The 16,244-nt window shown below is 45.0% G+C and overlaps 1 protein-coding gene across 1 annotated transcript in view; it reads left to right on the forward strand.

Moving 5' to 3' along the window:
* Nucleotides 1-16,244, forward strand: part of DENND2A (DENN domain containing 2A) — a 57,287-nt gene that overhangs the window by 26,929 nt on the left and 14,114 nt on the right. The window contains exons 5-13 of the mRNA XM_053943181.1: nt 3,076-3,197; nt 5,526-5,723; nt 7,631-7,724; nt 8,986-9,036; nt 11,938-12,125; nt 12,810-12,919; nt 13,130-13,199; nt 13,823-13,900; nt 14,402-14,542. Coding sequence (XP_053799156.1) covers nt 3,076-3,197; nt 5,526-5,723; nt 7,631-7,724; nt 8,986-9,036; nt 11,938-12,125; nt 12,810-12,919; nt 13,130-13,199; nt 13,823-13,900; nt 14,402-14,542 — 1,052 coding nt within the window. The remainder of the gene's footprint in view (nt 1-3,075; nt 3,198-5,525; nt 5,724-7,630; nt 7,725-8,985; nt 9,037-11,937; nt 12,126-12,809; nt 12,920-13,129; nt 13,200-13,822; nt 13,901-14,401; nt 14,543-16,244) is intronic.

Genomic DNA, 16,244 nt, shown 5'->3' on the forward strand with positions numbered 1-16,244 from the left:
ATGGAGGGGGTACTTCAAAGCTCATCAGATTCAAAGATAAACCTGAAGCATACAGGAAGCAGCTTTTATTTTTTGCTGGCATATCTTCTCTGCCTTCCTTTTGTCCTGTGGATTAGTTCTCACAACTCTGATCTGCCCATTGTGGTGATTTTGTCACTGCTGAGATAATGTGAACAGTCTGAAAACAGAGCCTTGAAGTCAGTTCCACAGCTCAGGAACAGGATTGTGTATGGCTTCAGGTACCATTGCAATTAAGAAACTGGGTCCCACACTCTTTGAAATTGAGTTTTATTTAGTTCTCTAACTTCAGTGTCAGATCAATGCCATTTTGAAGACTATTTCCTGTAACCCTCTCCATTTATATAGTGTTTTTTAATATTTTGAGTTAGGTGGCCTTCGATGGAACATAGAAGTGTTCTCCCTTGAAAAAGCCTTAATTAGTTTTAGTAGCTGTAGGCTGGTTCTGCATAAATCTCTTGACAGAGGTCAGCACATTAGGAAGGGAATAGGTGCATCAGTTCTTGCCATGCTGCTGTAATCCTACAGAGGTGCTCTGTGTTGTTCAGCATAGGAGGAGCTGAACTTTCTCAGGAGCAGGCTGAGCATTATTCTTTTGATATTAATAAAATCTGATCATACTTAATGAGAAAGGACTCTTAAAGGAATCATGCTCCTTTGGGGCTGATGGCAGACAAAGCAATTCTAATCCATCCTTTCTGACCTTTTTGAAGCTGTCGGCCTCATTTGTGGAGCTAAGGGCCTTGTGTTTGCTTTTTTTCTTCTCTTCACTTGGGGGGCCAAAGGAACAGGGAGTGTCTAAGCAGCTGCTGTGGGGTTTTTGTGTTGGGGCATGATGGGGGGTCTCAGAAACCACTGAGTAAGGGTCACCTTGTCAGCTGGAATAATATGGATAGCATTACAGAGTGTCTGTGAAGGCAAATCCATCTATTCAAACACAAGCACACCCCCATGTCCCAAGTGTGCAGGGAACTCAAATATCAGCCTGAAGTTCCTCTCCCCTCCAGCTTTTACATGCAAAGATTAGAAGAAAACAAAGTTATAGGTAATTGTCAGCTAATAGAGCATGTTTGTTTTTTGTTTTCTTGCTGCATGTTAAGGCTTTGCCTGGAGTCAGTGATCTTTAATTGGTTCCTGCAGTCCTGGTGGTGTTACCATGGAAGCTTGGGAAAAGGGGTGGACAGGGATAACTCAAAATAAAGACCTACAGTTTTGTTTTTCACAAGACCACAGACAAGTTTAATCCACAAGACAAACGTCATGTGAAAAACCTCACCAGTGGAGGGGGAAGCAAGACTTCAGCCACAGGACACTGCTGCTGGCCCACAGACAATCACATGTGCCCATCAGGACATGCAAGCACACACATACACACACTCTATGTGTGATTTATGGGGTGTTCAGCTGCTGGTGGGATAATGGTTCCAATTCCCAGCAAGTCACACAGATTTCCTTCATGCACCCTCTTTTCCCCTGTTCACCATTGCTTACCTGGCATATTGGAAGCTGGCCAATGGATGACAAGGTTTATTTGTAAAAAGGAGGGAAATGCTGTTCTTTCTTCTAGACTGAAGCTAATTTGATTTGTTTAGCAGTTTGAGGATGGGACAGGTGACAGAATCCAAGCTTGTTGTTTTTTTTTTTCCAGTCTTCCCAGTTGCATGACAGCTGAAGTATCTTTTCAATACTGAAAGAAGCCATTGAAATTAGAAGTGGAGCCAGTTTCGGGGACAGGACAATGTTTGCTGACCAAGTGTTAGTGCAGCCTTGCTTTGCTGGTGTCACACCCACTGGCCCTCTCCATGGTAAATTTGGATTCCCTGCTGGAGCACTGGGTGTCACCAGCTACTGGAGAGTACAGTGGTGGGAAAGGCTTGGGTTTCTGTCGTTGTCTGAAGAGCTCAGCTGCACTCCTGCCCCAGCTGGGCAGGCAGGTGGGAGTGCACCAGTCAGATCCCACAGCCGTTACTGGTCCTGCTGCAGGGGCTTGCAGCACTCCTGGCTCCCAGTCTTTACTCTCAGCCAGCATTATGTGACAGTAAGAGAAAGGCAGTTGCTTTGAATCCCAGCTGTCCAGTGGGATATGGCTTGAAATGAGGGCAGTGAAGAGACAAGGCTCATAAAATATCATTTGCCTGTGCAGATGCTTGGGCTAAGCCTTTGTCAGTGGTTTCTTAGCTGCTTGGGTGGAGATGTCACAACCTGCTTTGTCAGAGCTGTGCTCTTTGTGAACACACTTAGGCTTATATTCCCTAGTACTGCTGAAGAGTGGGATACAAGAAGTTCATTACATATGATTTTGGGTGTTTAAAACTCAAATTAGTTGTGTGCCTCATCTCCAGAATTACTGGGAAGAAAGGAATCTACATCTACTTCAGAGGTGTGCGTTGTGTGCCACATGCCCTTCCCCCATCCTTCTCCAGGGGAGGGGCATCCCAACTTTGAGTGGCTTAATCCTTCCCTCTTTCTAAAGTACAGAGTGTGAGATTGAAGTCTCCATGATTGGTAGACGTGTTTGAAATCCTGGATTGTGTGATAGATATCCATGTCCAGAGTGTGGATTAAACCTTCCTGCAGTCAGCCTGAGAGCTGGGCATCACTTCAGCCCCAAGTAAGTGATGACCAGATGTCATCCCCCTAAATGTGGGGCTTAAAGAGAGAGAGGACCTTCATGCCAGGCTTCAGCTCACAGTTTCATTGAGCAACTCCAAGCAGAGGACTGGAAAGAATGAAATGTAGTTATGAACCAATGTGCATGAGAACATCACAGCTCTTCTGGATGCAGGAAAATTAACTTGAGGGCTCACAGGGCTGTAGTATCTGTGATATGTTTCTATGGCTGCATTTGTCTGTGTCAGACTTTGGACACTGTCCAGCAAGCAGCTGGACTTCCAGGGCTATGGAGAGAGTGAAGCAATTGCAGGAATGCTTGAGAACAGGTCTTTATGTATGATGTGGGAGGTGGGAGAAGACCGGCGGATCCCTAAACGGATTTTTATGGCAAACCTCAGAGATTTTCTGCACTTAGAATGTTTTGCTTTTGGCTTTCTGCTGCAGATCCACCATCAAAGGAAAACCCTTATGAAGACATTGAGACCAACAGCCGCTGTTTGGGGAAGAAATGTGTCCTGACCTTCCCAGCATCCCCCACCTCTTCTGTACCTGGGACTCCCACAAAGGTACTGTGATTCAAGTGGCCACCTCTTCTGCTCCAGAAAGTTTTTGGGTGGAATCCAGGTCCTGTGTGGAAAAAGTGGACACCTTCATCATGTTAGGGATTTTTCCTTTATACAGCCCTTCAGTGAGGTAAAAAAACAAACCAGCATTCCCTTACATAAATGGTTTGCTTTCACTTCTTTTTCACTTCAGGATTGCCTTCCCTGGTGGTATGGGAAGACCTTCCTCCCCTCAAAGAGGGCATGGAAGTATTTGGGTAATCAAGGCCTGCAGTAGCCTTGTCTCAGTGTCTTGGGCAGTGCAGTCTGCCCGTGCTGGTGCCCAGGTGCCTCTGCAGCACATCCCCCACCCCCCAGGAGCCTTTTTTGCTCTCTCCATGAGACAATTTGCTGGTAAGTAAGGCAGTGCCAGTCCCCTGGGTGGAGAGCCAATGCTAGAAGGGTGTCCCCACCACAGCCCAGCTCACAGCTTGGTGTCTTTTTCCTCCTTGTCCATGGAACCAAAAGAAGAGGTAAAACTTTGATTAGAGAGAGCTCAGGGTTTACCAAGGCCCTGCTCTCTCAGCCTCCCAAGCTGCTTCGGTTGATTCATGGTGCCTGTTTAGATAATCCAAGCCTAGGACAGCAGGGACAGCATGACAGCCAAAGTCATCTTGGCAATAGATGGGTCCAGAGTGGATAGCAGGGATCTAAACACAGCTTTAGGGTTTTTTTAAGCCAAAGGGTTTTCTCATGCTTTCCAAGTGACAACTATTATTAGAGCTGTTATCCAACATTTTCAGAAGTTTTATGTGCAGCGTTCCTTGACATACTGCTCTTTTCCAACCAGCTTAATCAGCAACTGAGGTGATTTTGGATAATTCAGCTCTTTAAAGTGAAAATTGTTCTGTGGTTCTCAATCCATTCTCCTTGTTACTAGTTAAGTCTAGAGCAGCAAAGGGCCATGTGTATGAGTGTTGGGATGAGGTTGATCTCCCTCAGAGAGATTTGCAGTCACCCATGCACCCAGAATTCCCACATGAGCTATGGAAAGGGGCTGCAGTGCTGCACAGGGATGCCTTTCACCAGAGATACTGTTCCCAGCAGGAGAGCTGAACAGGAGTCATTATGTTACTCTACTCTGCTTTGGTATCTAAAAGCCCTGATCTGCATCAGTCAGAAAAGAAATGCTGCAGCTCTCTTGGCAGCTAATGGGTTTGCAGCTGCAGCATTCATCCTGTTGGAGAGCCTAGCCAGGCTGCAGTGATGGGGAATGGGTCTGGACAGACTTTCAGGACTACTATAGATGTAGCAGCTCATATCCCTGGTGCAGAATGAGATTCTTCAGTGCAAAGATTCCTTACAGCCTCATCTTTACATGACTTCTCTGTAGGTGGCAAATGTTTTTGTGACCTGGGCATCTTCTGCCGAATCCAGAGACACCTGAGCTTAACTGAGTGGATTAATTGGTGTGACTAATAACTGCTGAGTATGTCTGCAGATGGAGGCAGATGGTGGTGCTGCCTCAGCTACAGTCACGGTGCTGCTGTGAATTGCTCAGAACTAGGCTGGATAACCCTCCCCCACACTTCTTAGTGCCAGATACATCCTCAGGCAGTGCAGATACTGTTCCCACAAAAGGTGCAATTTACCTTGTCATAACTACTGGGAAATTCTGTAGGAGAAGATAAAAACTGTTCTTATTTTTCTGGTGAGAAGTAGTTTGCCGCTCTTTATCTGGAGCTTAGCTTTCTACTTCTCTGATGTTATTTTTGGTCAGAGACTTTAGGAACTTCACTCTGCTACTTAAACATCTTCTGTTGTACTCCCACCAAACTTGCTAGTGAGTTTAGGAGGAAAGCAGTCTCAGTAATTGTCTAACAGCATCTCTTGTACCCTTTGAAATATCTGATTCTGGCTCCTGTCAAAGGCAGCCATACTGACAGTGCTTTTCGCCTGCTCTCACTGCTTCTCTGTCCCTCCTGGCTAGCTCCTCCTTATCCCAAATGTCTGTGGTTCTTTGGTTAGTCTTGTCCTGTTTACAATCCCAGCCTCTGCATTATCCAAATCCTGGGAGATTTTTTTTTTCACACTGGAGCAAGGCCTTCTTGGCCAACCCCTGAGCTTGTGTTCTGTTCTGGAATGAAAATGGGATGGTTAAATTGCTGCCAAGATGTAGCCTGGCAGCTGCATGGGTTTCTTGCATGTGCAGAAATCTGTGGGCACTCTCAGGCTGTTCTGACAACTGAGTGCTGTGGCTGCCCCCCTGGATTTACTGATATGACAGCGTAAGCAATGGAGTAAAGATACACGAGGGTCTGTGGTCATTCATTCCTTCTTCTTCATTTCCAGTTGCTTTCCAAGCCCATTTTTTTCCGGCAAAACTCAGAGCGGCGGAGTTTCAAACTGCCAGACATACGGAAACTGAGCCGGGACGGGACTGGGTCACCATCCAAAATCAGCCCTCCCTCAACCCCCAGCAGTCCAGACGACACCGTCTTCTCCTTGGGAGACTCTCAGAATGGCAAGAGGAGAAGGAAGATTCCCAAGGTAAATCTAGGGCTTTGTCTTTTTTGTTTGGCTTCTTCCAGGCAGGAATGTGAGTATGAGACCAGGTTTTCTTTAGTTTCCAGTGTCTGGCGTCCCTGCAAGGTAGCTGTTGTCCTGGCTGTTGACTTGACTTGTGTTTAACCCCCTTCCTGCCTGAAGGAGAAGGCACACAAACATGTCTGCACCTTTCAAAGAAGTTATTTTTCCATCTGAGATTTCATAATAAGAAAAAAAAAAAAAAAAAAAAGCATTGTAATTTTGGGATAGAAATTGAAGTATGTCAGAGGCAAAAAAAGCTGTGAATATTTTGCAGAAGATGTACCCCATCATACTTTCTTCTGTACTTCCTGGATGGGACAGTCAGAAATTGTCTGTGTGTTGTGTGTTTGTTTTCTCCTGGAAATCTGTTGTTCTTTGCTTGTTCTGATTGATGCACTGGCTGTTTATAATTTAAGGTGTGGCTGTAGGTGAGCAATGAACATAATGACAATTGGGTGACAAAAGGACTTTTTTTTTCTGCAGCCACATTTCCTATTTCTTACTTGGATACAGCATTACCCCATATAAATTTTATTTTCTTTCAGATCTGGCAGGATGTGTGTTTGGTCCAAATGAGTTTTGGCAGCAGTATATCTAATGAATGTTTCAAAAACACAGTTATAAAAACACAGTTGCTTATCCCGGTTTTTGCAGGACAAGCAGAGTCTACCAGGGACAGTCTGTGGTGATTTTTTTCCAAACCCACCATTCGCATTTGGGGAAAAAGGGATGTGTTTGTGTATCTTCTTTGTTTCCTGGTTGCCAGATTTGTGTTCATGTCTGCATATCTGATTTTTGAATGCCCTCTCTGTGTGCCTCAACCTTTCAGGAATGAGCCAAAGACTGCAAATGTTTAGGGTTTCTTTCCCAGTATGTCTTCACATCTGTGCATGGGCTTGAGCTCTGTCAGTGTGTTCACACATACTTTTATATCAATTGAAGAGAGGATTCCAAGTATTTATTTACCCCACAGTGCCACTGAGCAGCCTTGCTGGGCCAGCCCAGAACTGAGGTTTGCTGTGTCAAGGGCAGCATCACCTGAGGCTTGAGTTGGGCATCTGGGTGAAGACTGCACTTCCACATCAGAGCATCCTGCCTCCCACTTAAATATTTGTGTTCAGAGTTGCCTGACCAAGTAGTGGTGGGCCTGTCTTACCTTGAGCTCGCAAGACATGTGGAAATAAATGTGGAATCTGAATTTATTCCAGTTATTTATGGAATAAATCTGAATGCTGTGGCCATATCCTCCCTGGGACCTTGAGAAGGAGGCAGGTCTGCTCCGGCAGGAAGCCTGGCATGGCTCTGCTGCAATTCCCATGCTCTGCAGGAATGGACAGGGAGACCAGAGGCACTGAATGAGCACTAAGCCCAGCACTGCCCAACACTGAAATGTCCTCTCTCTTGGTCAGCTGGGAGCACAGGGGTTACAGGATTTGCAAAGGAAACCACTGGTGTAAAATATTTCAGTATTACTGGCCTCCACCCTTCTCAATTTCTTCAGTCATCCTCCAGCCAGTTTTCTGCTTCCAAACCTGCGGACCAGGACAGGTTGCCAAGGGAGCCTCTGGTGCTCCCTGGAACATAGATCATGGTATGGAGAGATGGACTCTGTGTAGCCAATACAGCTGTGGAAGTGCATTAAGGCGTGGCCTTTGATCAGGGTTTGTTACCCTGGGCTCTGCTGTACCAGAGTGAGCATGGCCATGGGCAGTACAGCATAGATCCTGGGAAATGTGCCTCCTGCACCATCAAGGGAAGAGTTTCAGTATGGCCAAGGTTGGGATAAAGAGCATTTTGCTCTGAATTCTAACTCAGTTTCTTGCCTGGGGAGGAAATTAACCTTGTTTGTTTGTGTGTTTGCTGAGCAGCTCGTGTTGAAAATCAATGCCGTTTATGAGGCACGGAGGGGAAAGAAACGTGTCAAGAGATTGTCACAGTCTACAGAGAGCAATTCAGGGAAAGGTAAGGGAGCTTCAAATCATCATATATCTAAGACTTTCTGAGGACTTGCCCTGGACTTTAGACTGCCTTAGTGGTTTATATGACACTTTCTAGCACTTCTTCCAGTCCAGACTAAGGTTGAGTTGGGGTTTCCACTCTTTTTTATTTTTTTTCGTAAGATAAGGGCTGTTCCTCTGCCCAAATGACTTTGGTTAAAATGGAAGTTTTCTGTTTTTCTTGCTTCATTTTCAGTCCATGGCTTTGCATGATAACCTTATAGGTCACCCCAAACATGTCCCCTCTTTTTGATGTTTATTTCTGGAACTTGCTGGAAGCTATGGAGAGGAATGTTCTGTCCAAAAACTCTGACTTGTTGAGATCAAAATATTTTGTGGGAATGTGTCACTTCAGTGAACTGTCCAATGGAAGACAGGAAATTTTGGAACAGCCCTGGTTCTTTCACCATCCCAATAAACAAATAGCCTCAGTTGGGAATCAGGGTTTCTGCAACTGACTGCAGGACCATCTCCATCATAGCAGGATTGAGACTTTCAGCCTCCCACTGTCAATTAACAACTTGCCCAAAGCATTCAGACACTTAAGAGCAATTACTTTTAAGCATCTCATCTCTGTAAAAATTAAGATTGTGTCTTTCCAACCCAGGATTTTTGTTCCAAAAACACTTTAATTTCCAGCAAAAGGTCACCACCTCTATTTGTTTCCCAAATTATTTGTTACTGTTTATCCTATTTCATAAAGCATAGACAGCCACAGGGTGAATGAGTGGGTTTATATGAACTTTCAGGGGAAGCATCCCAGACTTTTTATGCCCCTCCCTATAGCATCATTCAGAGAAATAGATCATTGGACCATAGAGACCTTGAATCTGATTCAGTCTGACAATTTTGTTTCTTTCTTTCTTTCTTTTCTTGGTTTTATCCCATGTCCCAGAATTAATGAGTATTTTGCCTTGATGTTGTGCTTGTTGTGTAAAATACTGTTCTGGCATTTTATTCTTTAAGCAACTCTTCTGTCTGTGCAAAATTGATTTTGCTGTTGTTGGTTTGTGTGTTTTTTCCCTGAATTAATGGGAAGATACCAGGGTTGGTAAGCTGAATATCTGTGGATATGTGCACCCTTGAAAAGAACAAGGCCTTTGGGACCTAAACTGCTTTCCCCTGAAGTTGCCAGGCACAGCTTTCTCATGCCAGTGATAAGAAATGCACAGCTATAAATAGACTTTCCTTAATTCATCTTCCCCCTTTTTTTTTTTTTTCCCTAGTTACAGATGAAAACAGTGAATCAGACAGTGACACTGAAGAGAAGCTGAAAGGTAAGCCAAATGTGTGGAGAGTAAATGGCTCCTGATAAACTCTGCTCTGAGCTCTTAGGACAAGATCTCTGTGTTCTACCTTTGGAGAAGGACCTTGTTTCTGCATGGAACATAGCAAGAAGATGAAGATCTCAATGCTGCAGGAGAAAATCCATGGGCAGAGGGCTGCAGGAGCCCAAAACAAACATCTCTTCCAGCTCCTATCAAAGCTCCTTGTTGACTGACTTTCCCAGGAGGAGTATTGAACACTGAGGAAATACAGTGAGATTTCTCTAAGTGCAGAGTCAGAAATGTGTGACCAGACTGGCAGAAGCAGTGTTGATGGCACTGGATGTCCAGGCACCTCACCACATGCTTACTATGGGAGAAAAGCCACCAGCCAGACTGGCTAGCTAGGAAAACAGAGTTGCAATATGTGATTTATTGTTGGTTAAACTCTCCTGCACTGGCTGGGTTGGGATAAAACATTGCATTTCTTCCTTCACTCTTGTAGGATTATTCAGTGTACTGGTCTCCAAAATACTCCTCTGAAACCTTGTACTGGTAATTAGCCCCTGCACATTCTGGGGATGTTGCTGTCTCTTGGGAATTTGTGTGGCATATTTAAAATCCTGGCAGAGTTAGAATGGAAGATGGAAACTCCCTCATATTCCAAAGTTTCCTGACTCACATGCACATCAGATCTGGATAGCAGGTCAGTTCAGTTCCAAGCTGAAAAGACAGGCATGAGCAGCAGTTGGGCTATGTGTCAGCCACCGTGCATTGTAAGTGGGAGTGCTCATTCTCACCCTCTTCCAGGTTTTTAGAAGTGAAAGCTCAGGCTGAGTTCCCTCTTGTGTGCACAGCATCCCACTCAAGAACTACTGTATGCTCTTGCTTTCATCTGCATTGAAGCTTTTATCTGTATTGTTATGTTAAGCAAGAGCAAGCTGAAAATTGCTGCCAGTGCCTACCTTTGACAGGTTCTAAGGCTAGCCTGGAGACAGGAGAGAGGGTTTGCACCAGGATGGTGCAGAAATTATATTCACAACCCTACTGAAATGTTGTGAAAATACAGACCATGTTCAGATTTAGCTGAGAAAGGCAGTGTAGATGTGGCCAGGAAGACTTGAACTCTTGTCTGCTGCTGGTTGCCATAGTGAATCACATGCATCATCTTGTGTTTCTCTGTAACTGCAGATCAGAACTCCCTAGAGAAAGGATGATGGAGATCATATGAAGTCATCTCAAATCCAACAGCACTGGGCTCTGGACAATATCCAAATCCAAACCTGGGTCTCAGTGACTATGCAAGTCTGCATAAGTGTGAACAGGAGCTCTGGCACTTGCTTTTTGCTCTAACTGCAACTCTGTTCTGCTTTATGCCTTGTTGAACTGTTGACTTCCCTATTTTTAAATAGGAAAGTGAGATGATTTAGCAGGTCTCTTGTATTTGGGACTTTGTGCATTTTGTGTAACACATCAACCACACCAGCCAGGTACCTCTGCATGCAAGTCACTGTACATCATCTGAGACCTAGTGAATCATAAGGCTGCATGTCAGAGCTGGAAGTGCTGACCCTTGGAAAGGAAAAACCTTGGAAGACAAACTCTGCCATGATGACAGCAGTAAAATTCTGGTATCTTTAGAATATAAACAGTGCAGATCTTGAGCAAGCTTTTCAGAAGCACTCAGCATTGCTGTGACACTGCTCCTTTTGAAGTCCCTGGTGAAACAGAAACCACTTCTGAAAGCCTTACAGCCCTAGAGCAAATAACATAGTAGGTGACAAGAAAAAGGACTCTAAGCCATCTTTCCAAGGCCTTAACTGCCCAGGGTTTGTTACACTTTCTGATTTGAGAGGCACCTCAAGATTGCTTTAAATTACATTGTCTGGAATAGTCCATGAGTGGCACAACTTTACCAGACAAAAGATCAACAAGTATATACCATTTCTCAGGAAGTCCTGTCTCCCAAGCAGATATATTATGTATGGAAATTCCTATATTGTCTCTGGGATGGTTGTTTCCATCAAAAAGTTGCGTTGCCACCCACCTTCCCAAAAGGCAAAGCTGTGAGAATGTGCTGTAGTCTCTACTTGTAGTTAATTCTTTCTTTCTTTTGTAGCAGGGATAAGGGAGACACCATGGAGATTTAATTTGGGATGCAACTGTAAAACAAAGCAGGGGGGTGGTCTCAAGGAATCTCATCTAGTCTCTCCTCAGCAGGCAATTTTTCATTACTTTCCATGCTGGAATGTTTATTGTCCCATGGCTCATGTGTGTGTTGCAGTTACAGCTTGCTTGGCAATATTTCTTGTTTTCCCATTGTCTTGGGTGAACTTATAGAAGCATGGCACTGAGACATTAGTTTTAGGCACAGGAAGAACTGGCATGAGCCAGCATTTTTCACTGGCACCTCTTTTCACGTTTTCTGTTGTTGGCCTACAGCCCAGCCTGTGTGCTGGAGCTGGGAGTCCCCAGCATTATTCAGACAGCAGAACCCTGGCCTGAGCCAGGTGCTGGTCTTGTAAAACTGTGGGGATTGCTGCCCACAGCCTCCTCTGAACAAAGGTAGTCAATCACCTCACTGTGCTGGCTTTGAAAAGTGCATAAATGAGTGCTAGGATGAATGGCTGGACATTATCTGTTACATCATGTCCTACATGGATCTCAGCTTGGGCTGTAAAAGCTATCCATGAAATCCTTCTGCTGCCAAAGTTCTTCAGGGTGATGGCACAAGATTATGGCCCATCTCTGTCAGTATTTATAGCACAGCTTCCAAATGGTTCCCACCTCTTAGTCAGCCACTGAGAAAGCCACTGCAGTGAGGTGATTTCAGGTTTATCCCTGGGTCTCTGCAAGGCACTGTTGATGCTCTGTGCAGAGCCAGACTAAGCCAGGCTCTCTCCGTGTTTCCAGCTCACAGCCAGCGTCTGGTGCACGTGAAGTCGCGGCTGAAGCAAACCCCGCGGTACCAGACCTTGGAGCGGGACCTGATCGAGTACCAGGAGAGGCAGCTCTTCGAGTATTTTGTCGTGGTGTCGCTGCACAAGAAGCAGGCTGGGGCTGCCTACATCCCTGAGGTCACCCAGCAGTTCCCACTGAAGGTCTGCCTGACTGTCTTGGGTTGTGTGGGGCACTTGGATCACTGGAGGAGCTGCAGCTTCTCTGTTGACCGTGAATTGTGTCAGTGACCCTCTGCTGTGTCAGCATTAAGGGAGACTGAAGATAGTGAGAGGGCTTCAGTCACTGCCTGAGAATTGTCATGGTATTGCTCACTCCCGAAAGAGCAGCTGATTTAGATCTTTTGCTGCCCTTGGCTATGACTTTTATGTAGCTATTCCCTTTCTCCCCCTTTCTTCTTTAAAGAGAACTGATGGCTGGGAGAAGATACATATTCTGAAAGGGAAGGAACAGTGATAGCCTAGCTCAAAATGGGGAAGGAGGAATGGGAGAAACACAGAGCCAGTGTGACAGAGTGTAAATGGGATATGACCAGAGCTCCCCTCAGACTTCAGTTCTCTTGCCCCTTGCTGGAAGGTGTGTCAAAGATTAGAGGCACAATATAGCAGAGGCAGGTGCTGCAGAGACAGAGCTTGGTGGAATTGGAGGCACAGAGTTACCTTGAGATATCTAAAGATTAGGTGAGCCAGAATCACAGAAATTTTAATATCTTCCAGGCAGAAGCTTAGCCTCTGTCATCACCTCTTCATTTGTCACAGGAAAAATATTTGAAGTCATTCCATCCCCACATGACTAATTGGAAACATTCCTTCTCTCTATTCTGCTAGCTTGAGCGCTCCTTCAAATTCATGCGTGAGGCAGAAGATCAGTTGAAAGCTATTCCCCAGTTTTGTTTCCCTGATGCAAAGGACTGGGCCCCCATCCATCAATTTGCCAGGTAAGTACTGTACTTTGTATCCTTACTCATGAGAAAAGATTTCTTTATCAAGCTAATTAAATACAAGAGCTGTTACGGTAGAAGATTGGGCAGAACTCTGAGAGGGGTGTATGGGAAATGCAGAAATACTGGGAGTTTATTGTATTTGTATGTCTGGGACTGGTAATGTGGCTGATGGGTATCTTGTCATTCTGGTTTCTCTTTCTGCAGTGAGACATTCTCATTTGTCCTGACGGGGGAAGATGGAAGCAGACGATTTGGGTATTGTAGGAGGCTGCTGGTAATTATCCCTGAGTTTTTTTCTTTTCCTAGTGGTGCAGCCTTCTGTGGGGTTGGTGTTACTGGCACCCATTCTGGAAAGTGGAAAGCTGCTGCTCTTCTCTTTCAGTGTGGAATGAAAAGAGCAGCAACAAAGCAACTTTGCTCTCTTCTGTTTAGTGCCAAAGTCCCTCTCCGTGTCCCATCCTCCACTCCAGACATAACTCTCTTACATTCTCCTTGCACCAGCACTTTACCATGGCCATAGACTGTTGTTTCACTCCTGAAGCTGAAGACAGGGTTTATCCTCTTTAGGTCTGGATACCTATTAAACAGTTGTCTAAACCTGTGCTGGTCCTGTAGGTTCAGAGTTGTCTCTGTAGATCAGTCTGCTCTGCCTTTGTCATTTGATTTAGGAAAGCTGGGACCACACTGTGGATGTGCCCATTTCTCCTCCCTGTTTCTGGTGTACCAGGGTTTGAGCCAGGTTGTCATCATCACCATATTGTCAAATGCCTGCCAGTTTCTGAGCCAGCCAGTGAGATGCACAAACTAAGAGACCAGTCACTCTATCTTTGCAGTAATCATAACTCTGACATTTCCTTGGTTTTTTGTGTGTGTGTGTGTTTGTGTTTGTCTTGAAAGCCTAGTGGAAAAGGGAAGCGTCTCCCAGAAGTTTACTGCATTGTGAGTCGCCTTGGATGCTTCAATCTCTTCTCTAAGGTGAGGGGGGAGAAAGAGGGAATTTGTGCTGTAGGTGAAGAGGGACCTGAGAGTGAAGCCAGGACCTGAATGAATGGGGATCAGGGAAGCCAATAGTTGAAGAAGGGATCTGAAATGGTGCTGATGAGGCAACCACATGCCAATTCCAGAACCTAGGAAAAGCACAGTTAATAGGAAAATTAGAGTGTCAGCTCTTGTCTTCTTCCTTCAGCAGAACTCCCAGAATAAAAGAGAGGTTAAAAGGTGGAGTCCTGACTCTGAGTGTAATGGGGAGTTTGCAAATTTTCAGCTTTACAGTGACCTCTCTGGAGCTGTGTTTCTCCTGATAAAAGAAATCAAGGGTCTTTAGTTGCACCTTTTGCCTTCTTTCTTTTGTTACAAATCTCCATGTCAATACTGGACTAAGAAGAGGACACAGATAGATACTGGTAAACTTCATTCCTGGTGTTATCTCCCTCTTCCTGATTTGCATGGTTTTGTGTCTTCATGCCTTTATTTCAGATCTTGGATGAGGTTGAGAAGAGACGGGGCATTTCCCCAGCCCTGGTGCAGCCTCTCATGAGGAGTGTCATGGAGGCACCTTTCCCAGCTCTGGGCAGGACGATTACAGTCAAGAACTTCTTGCCAGGCTCAGGAACAGAGGTAAAGACACTTCCTAGAGAGAGGGAAGCAGGCCAGCAAATGGTGCAGGACTAGCAACTGAAAGTTAGGACCATGGCATAGCACTGGGGATCTTCAAGAAGAGATGATCTGTCAACTGTGGGGGAAAGCTGGGAAGTAAAACAGGGGACCAGAGGGGATGGTATAGAGACTTCAGTGACTCAGAATCAAAATGGAAATCCTATGGTAAAAATGAATGTAAGCACACAGCCTAATATAGCAAAAGGATACAGGACATTGGCCTTGAGGCCAGGAGGCACAGACACCAGGTCCTGTGCTGCCCAGCATATGACCTTGGATCTGCTCAAGGACAACCACACTTAACTTCCTAATGACAGGTTTGAACAATGTGCTCCAGCACCCTTAATACAGAACCTCTGTTTGTGTGGATCAGGTCAAGAAATCCTTGAAACCACACCAAGCTAATGTTGCAGCCTTTGAGAATGGCATTTTCACAGTGTGGAGGTGAGGATCTGTGTTGCATCTCACATGATGTGGTGCGAGGACAGCAGGAGGGTTTTAAGAGTGCAGAGCTTTGGGGTGTGGCATTGAAGGACTGTGCGGGGATGGAGGGACACAAATTGACCATCATTTTGGCCATACTTGCTGCAGGGCATGGTATGCCTTGAATGTGAGAGAGAGGAAAGCAAGCAAGTTGATAAAGTTGTGTCTGTGGGCTTTCAGCAGAGATGAAAGCATGATGATCATGATGACATTCACATTTTCAACATGATGACATTCTCCTCAACCCACCTGGAAACAGTCCCAACTAATGACATTACTGCAGAGAACATGCAAAGCTGGTTAAAAATGTGTGCTGGAGGAGCAAAGTCCCAGTGGTGTGCTGTGAGAATGTTGTGGCTGGTTTGTGTCTGGGATTCTGTTCATTAAATATCTGATTGATGGTATAAACTCCACATTTACCCAGTACAGCATTGGGATGGGGGCAGGCACTTTGGAGAGTAAGGGATTAAAAGTGCCCCACTCCCCTAAATTCAAGAAACACATTGAAGTGTTGAAGAAATGACTGGATGTGGCACTGTGGTCTAGTTGTCATGGTAGTGATCAGTTGGACTCAATGATCTTAGAGATCTTTTCCAGTCTAAATGATTCTGTGATTCTGTAAATGGAAGATCTGGTGTGAAAATCAATATGGACAAGAGCAAAATGCTGGGAGGAAGAAAGGAGTAGTCTACTTCAACATGAAAGTAATTGAGTGGGCAACGGTACTTCAGAGAAGGATCTGGTGGTACTGTGGGCCAAAAGTGAGCAAAAGTAACAGTGTGATATCATTTAGGCAAAATCCTTCATTGTGAAAGCAAATGAAGGGATAAATAATAAAGGAAAGCAAATTTTCTGCTTTCCAGTGTTGATGGAATTTTATTTAGAGTATAATTTTCCAAAACTTGCACCCACTAGGAGAAGGCCCCAGAAGGGCAGTTCTGCTTACTACGTGGTCTAGAAAATACAGGCAAAGCTTGAGAAAATTGTTTACTTAATATAGAAAACAAAAGACAAAGGAAGACACGTGATAACCTTTCAATACACAAGAAGGTTCCTACAGAGAGGAATGTGACCAGTTGTTCTCAGTGTATACTGAGAGTAAGACAACAAGTAATTGAAGTAATTTGCCACTGACATGTTTCAGCTGCAGGCTTGGTGTTGGTGAGGGTAGTTCAGAACT

The sequence above is a fragment of the Vidua chalybeata genome, chromosome 5 (genome assembly GCF_026979565.1).
Source record: "Vidua chalybeata isolate OUT-0048 chromosome 5, bVidCha1 merged haplotype, whole genome shotgun sequence".
NCBI classification, from domain to species: Eukaryota; Metazoa; Chordata; class Aves; order Passeriformes; family Viduidae; genus Vidua; species Vidua chalybeata.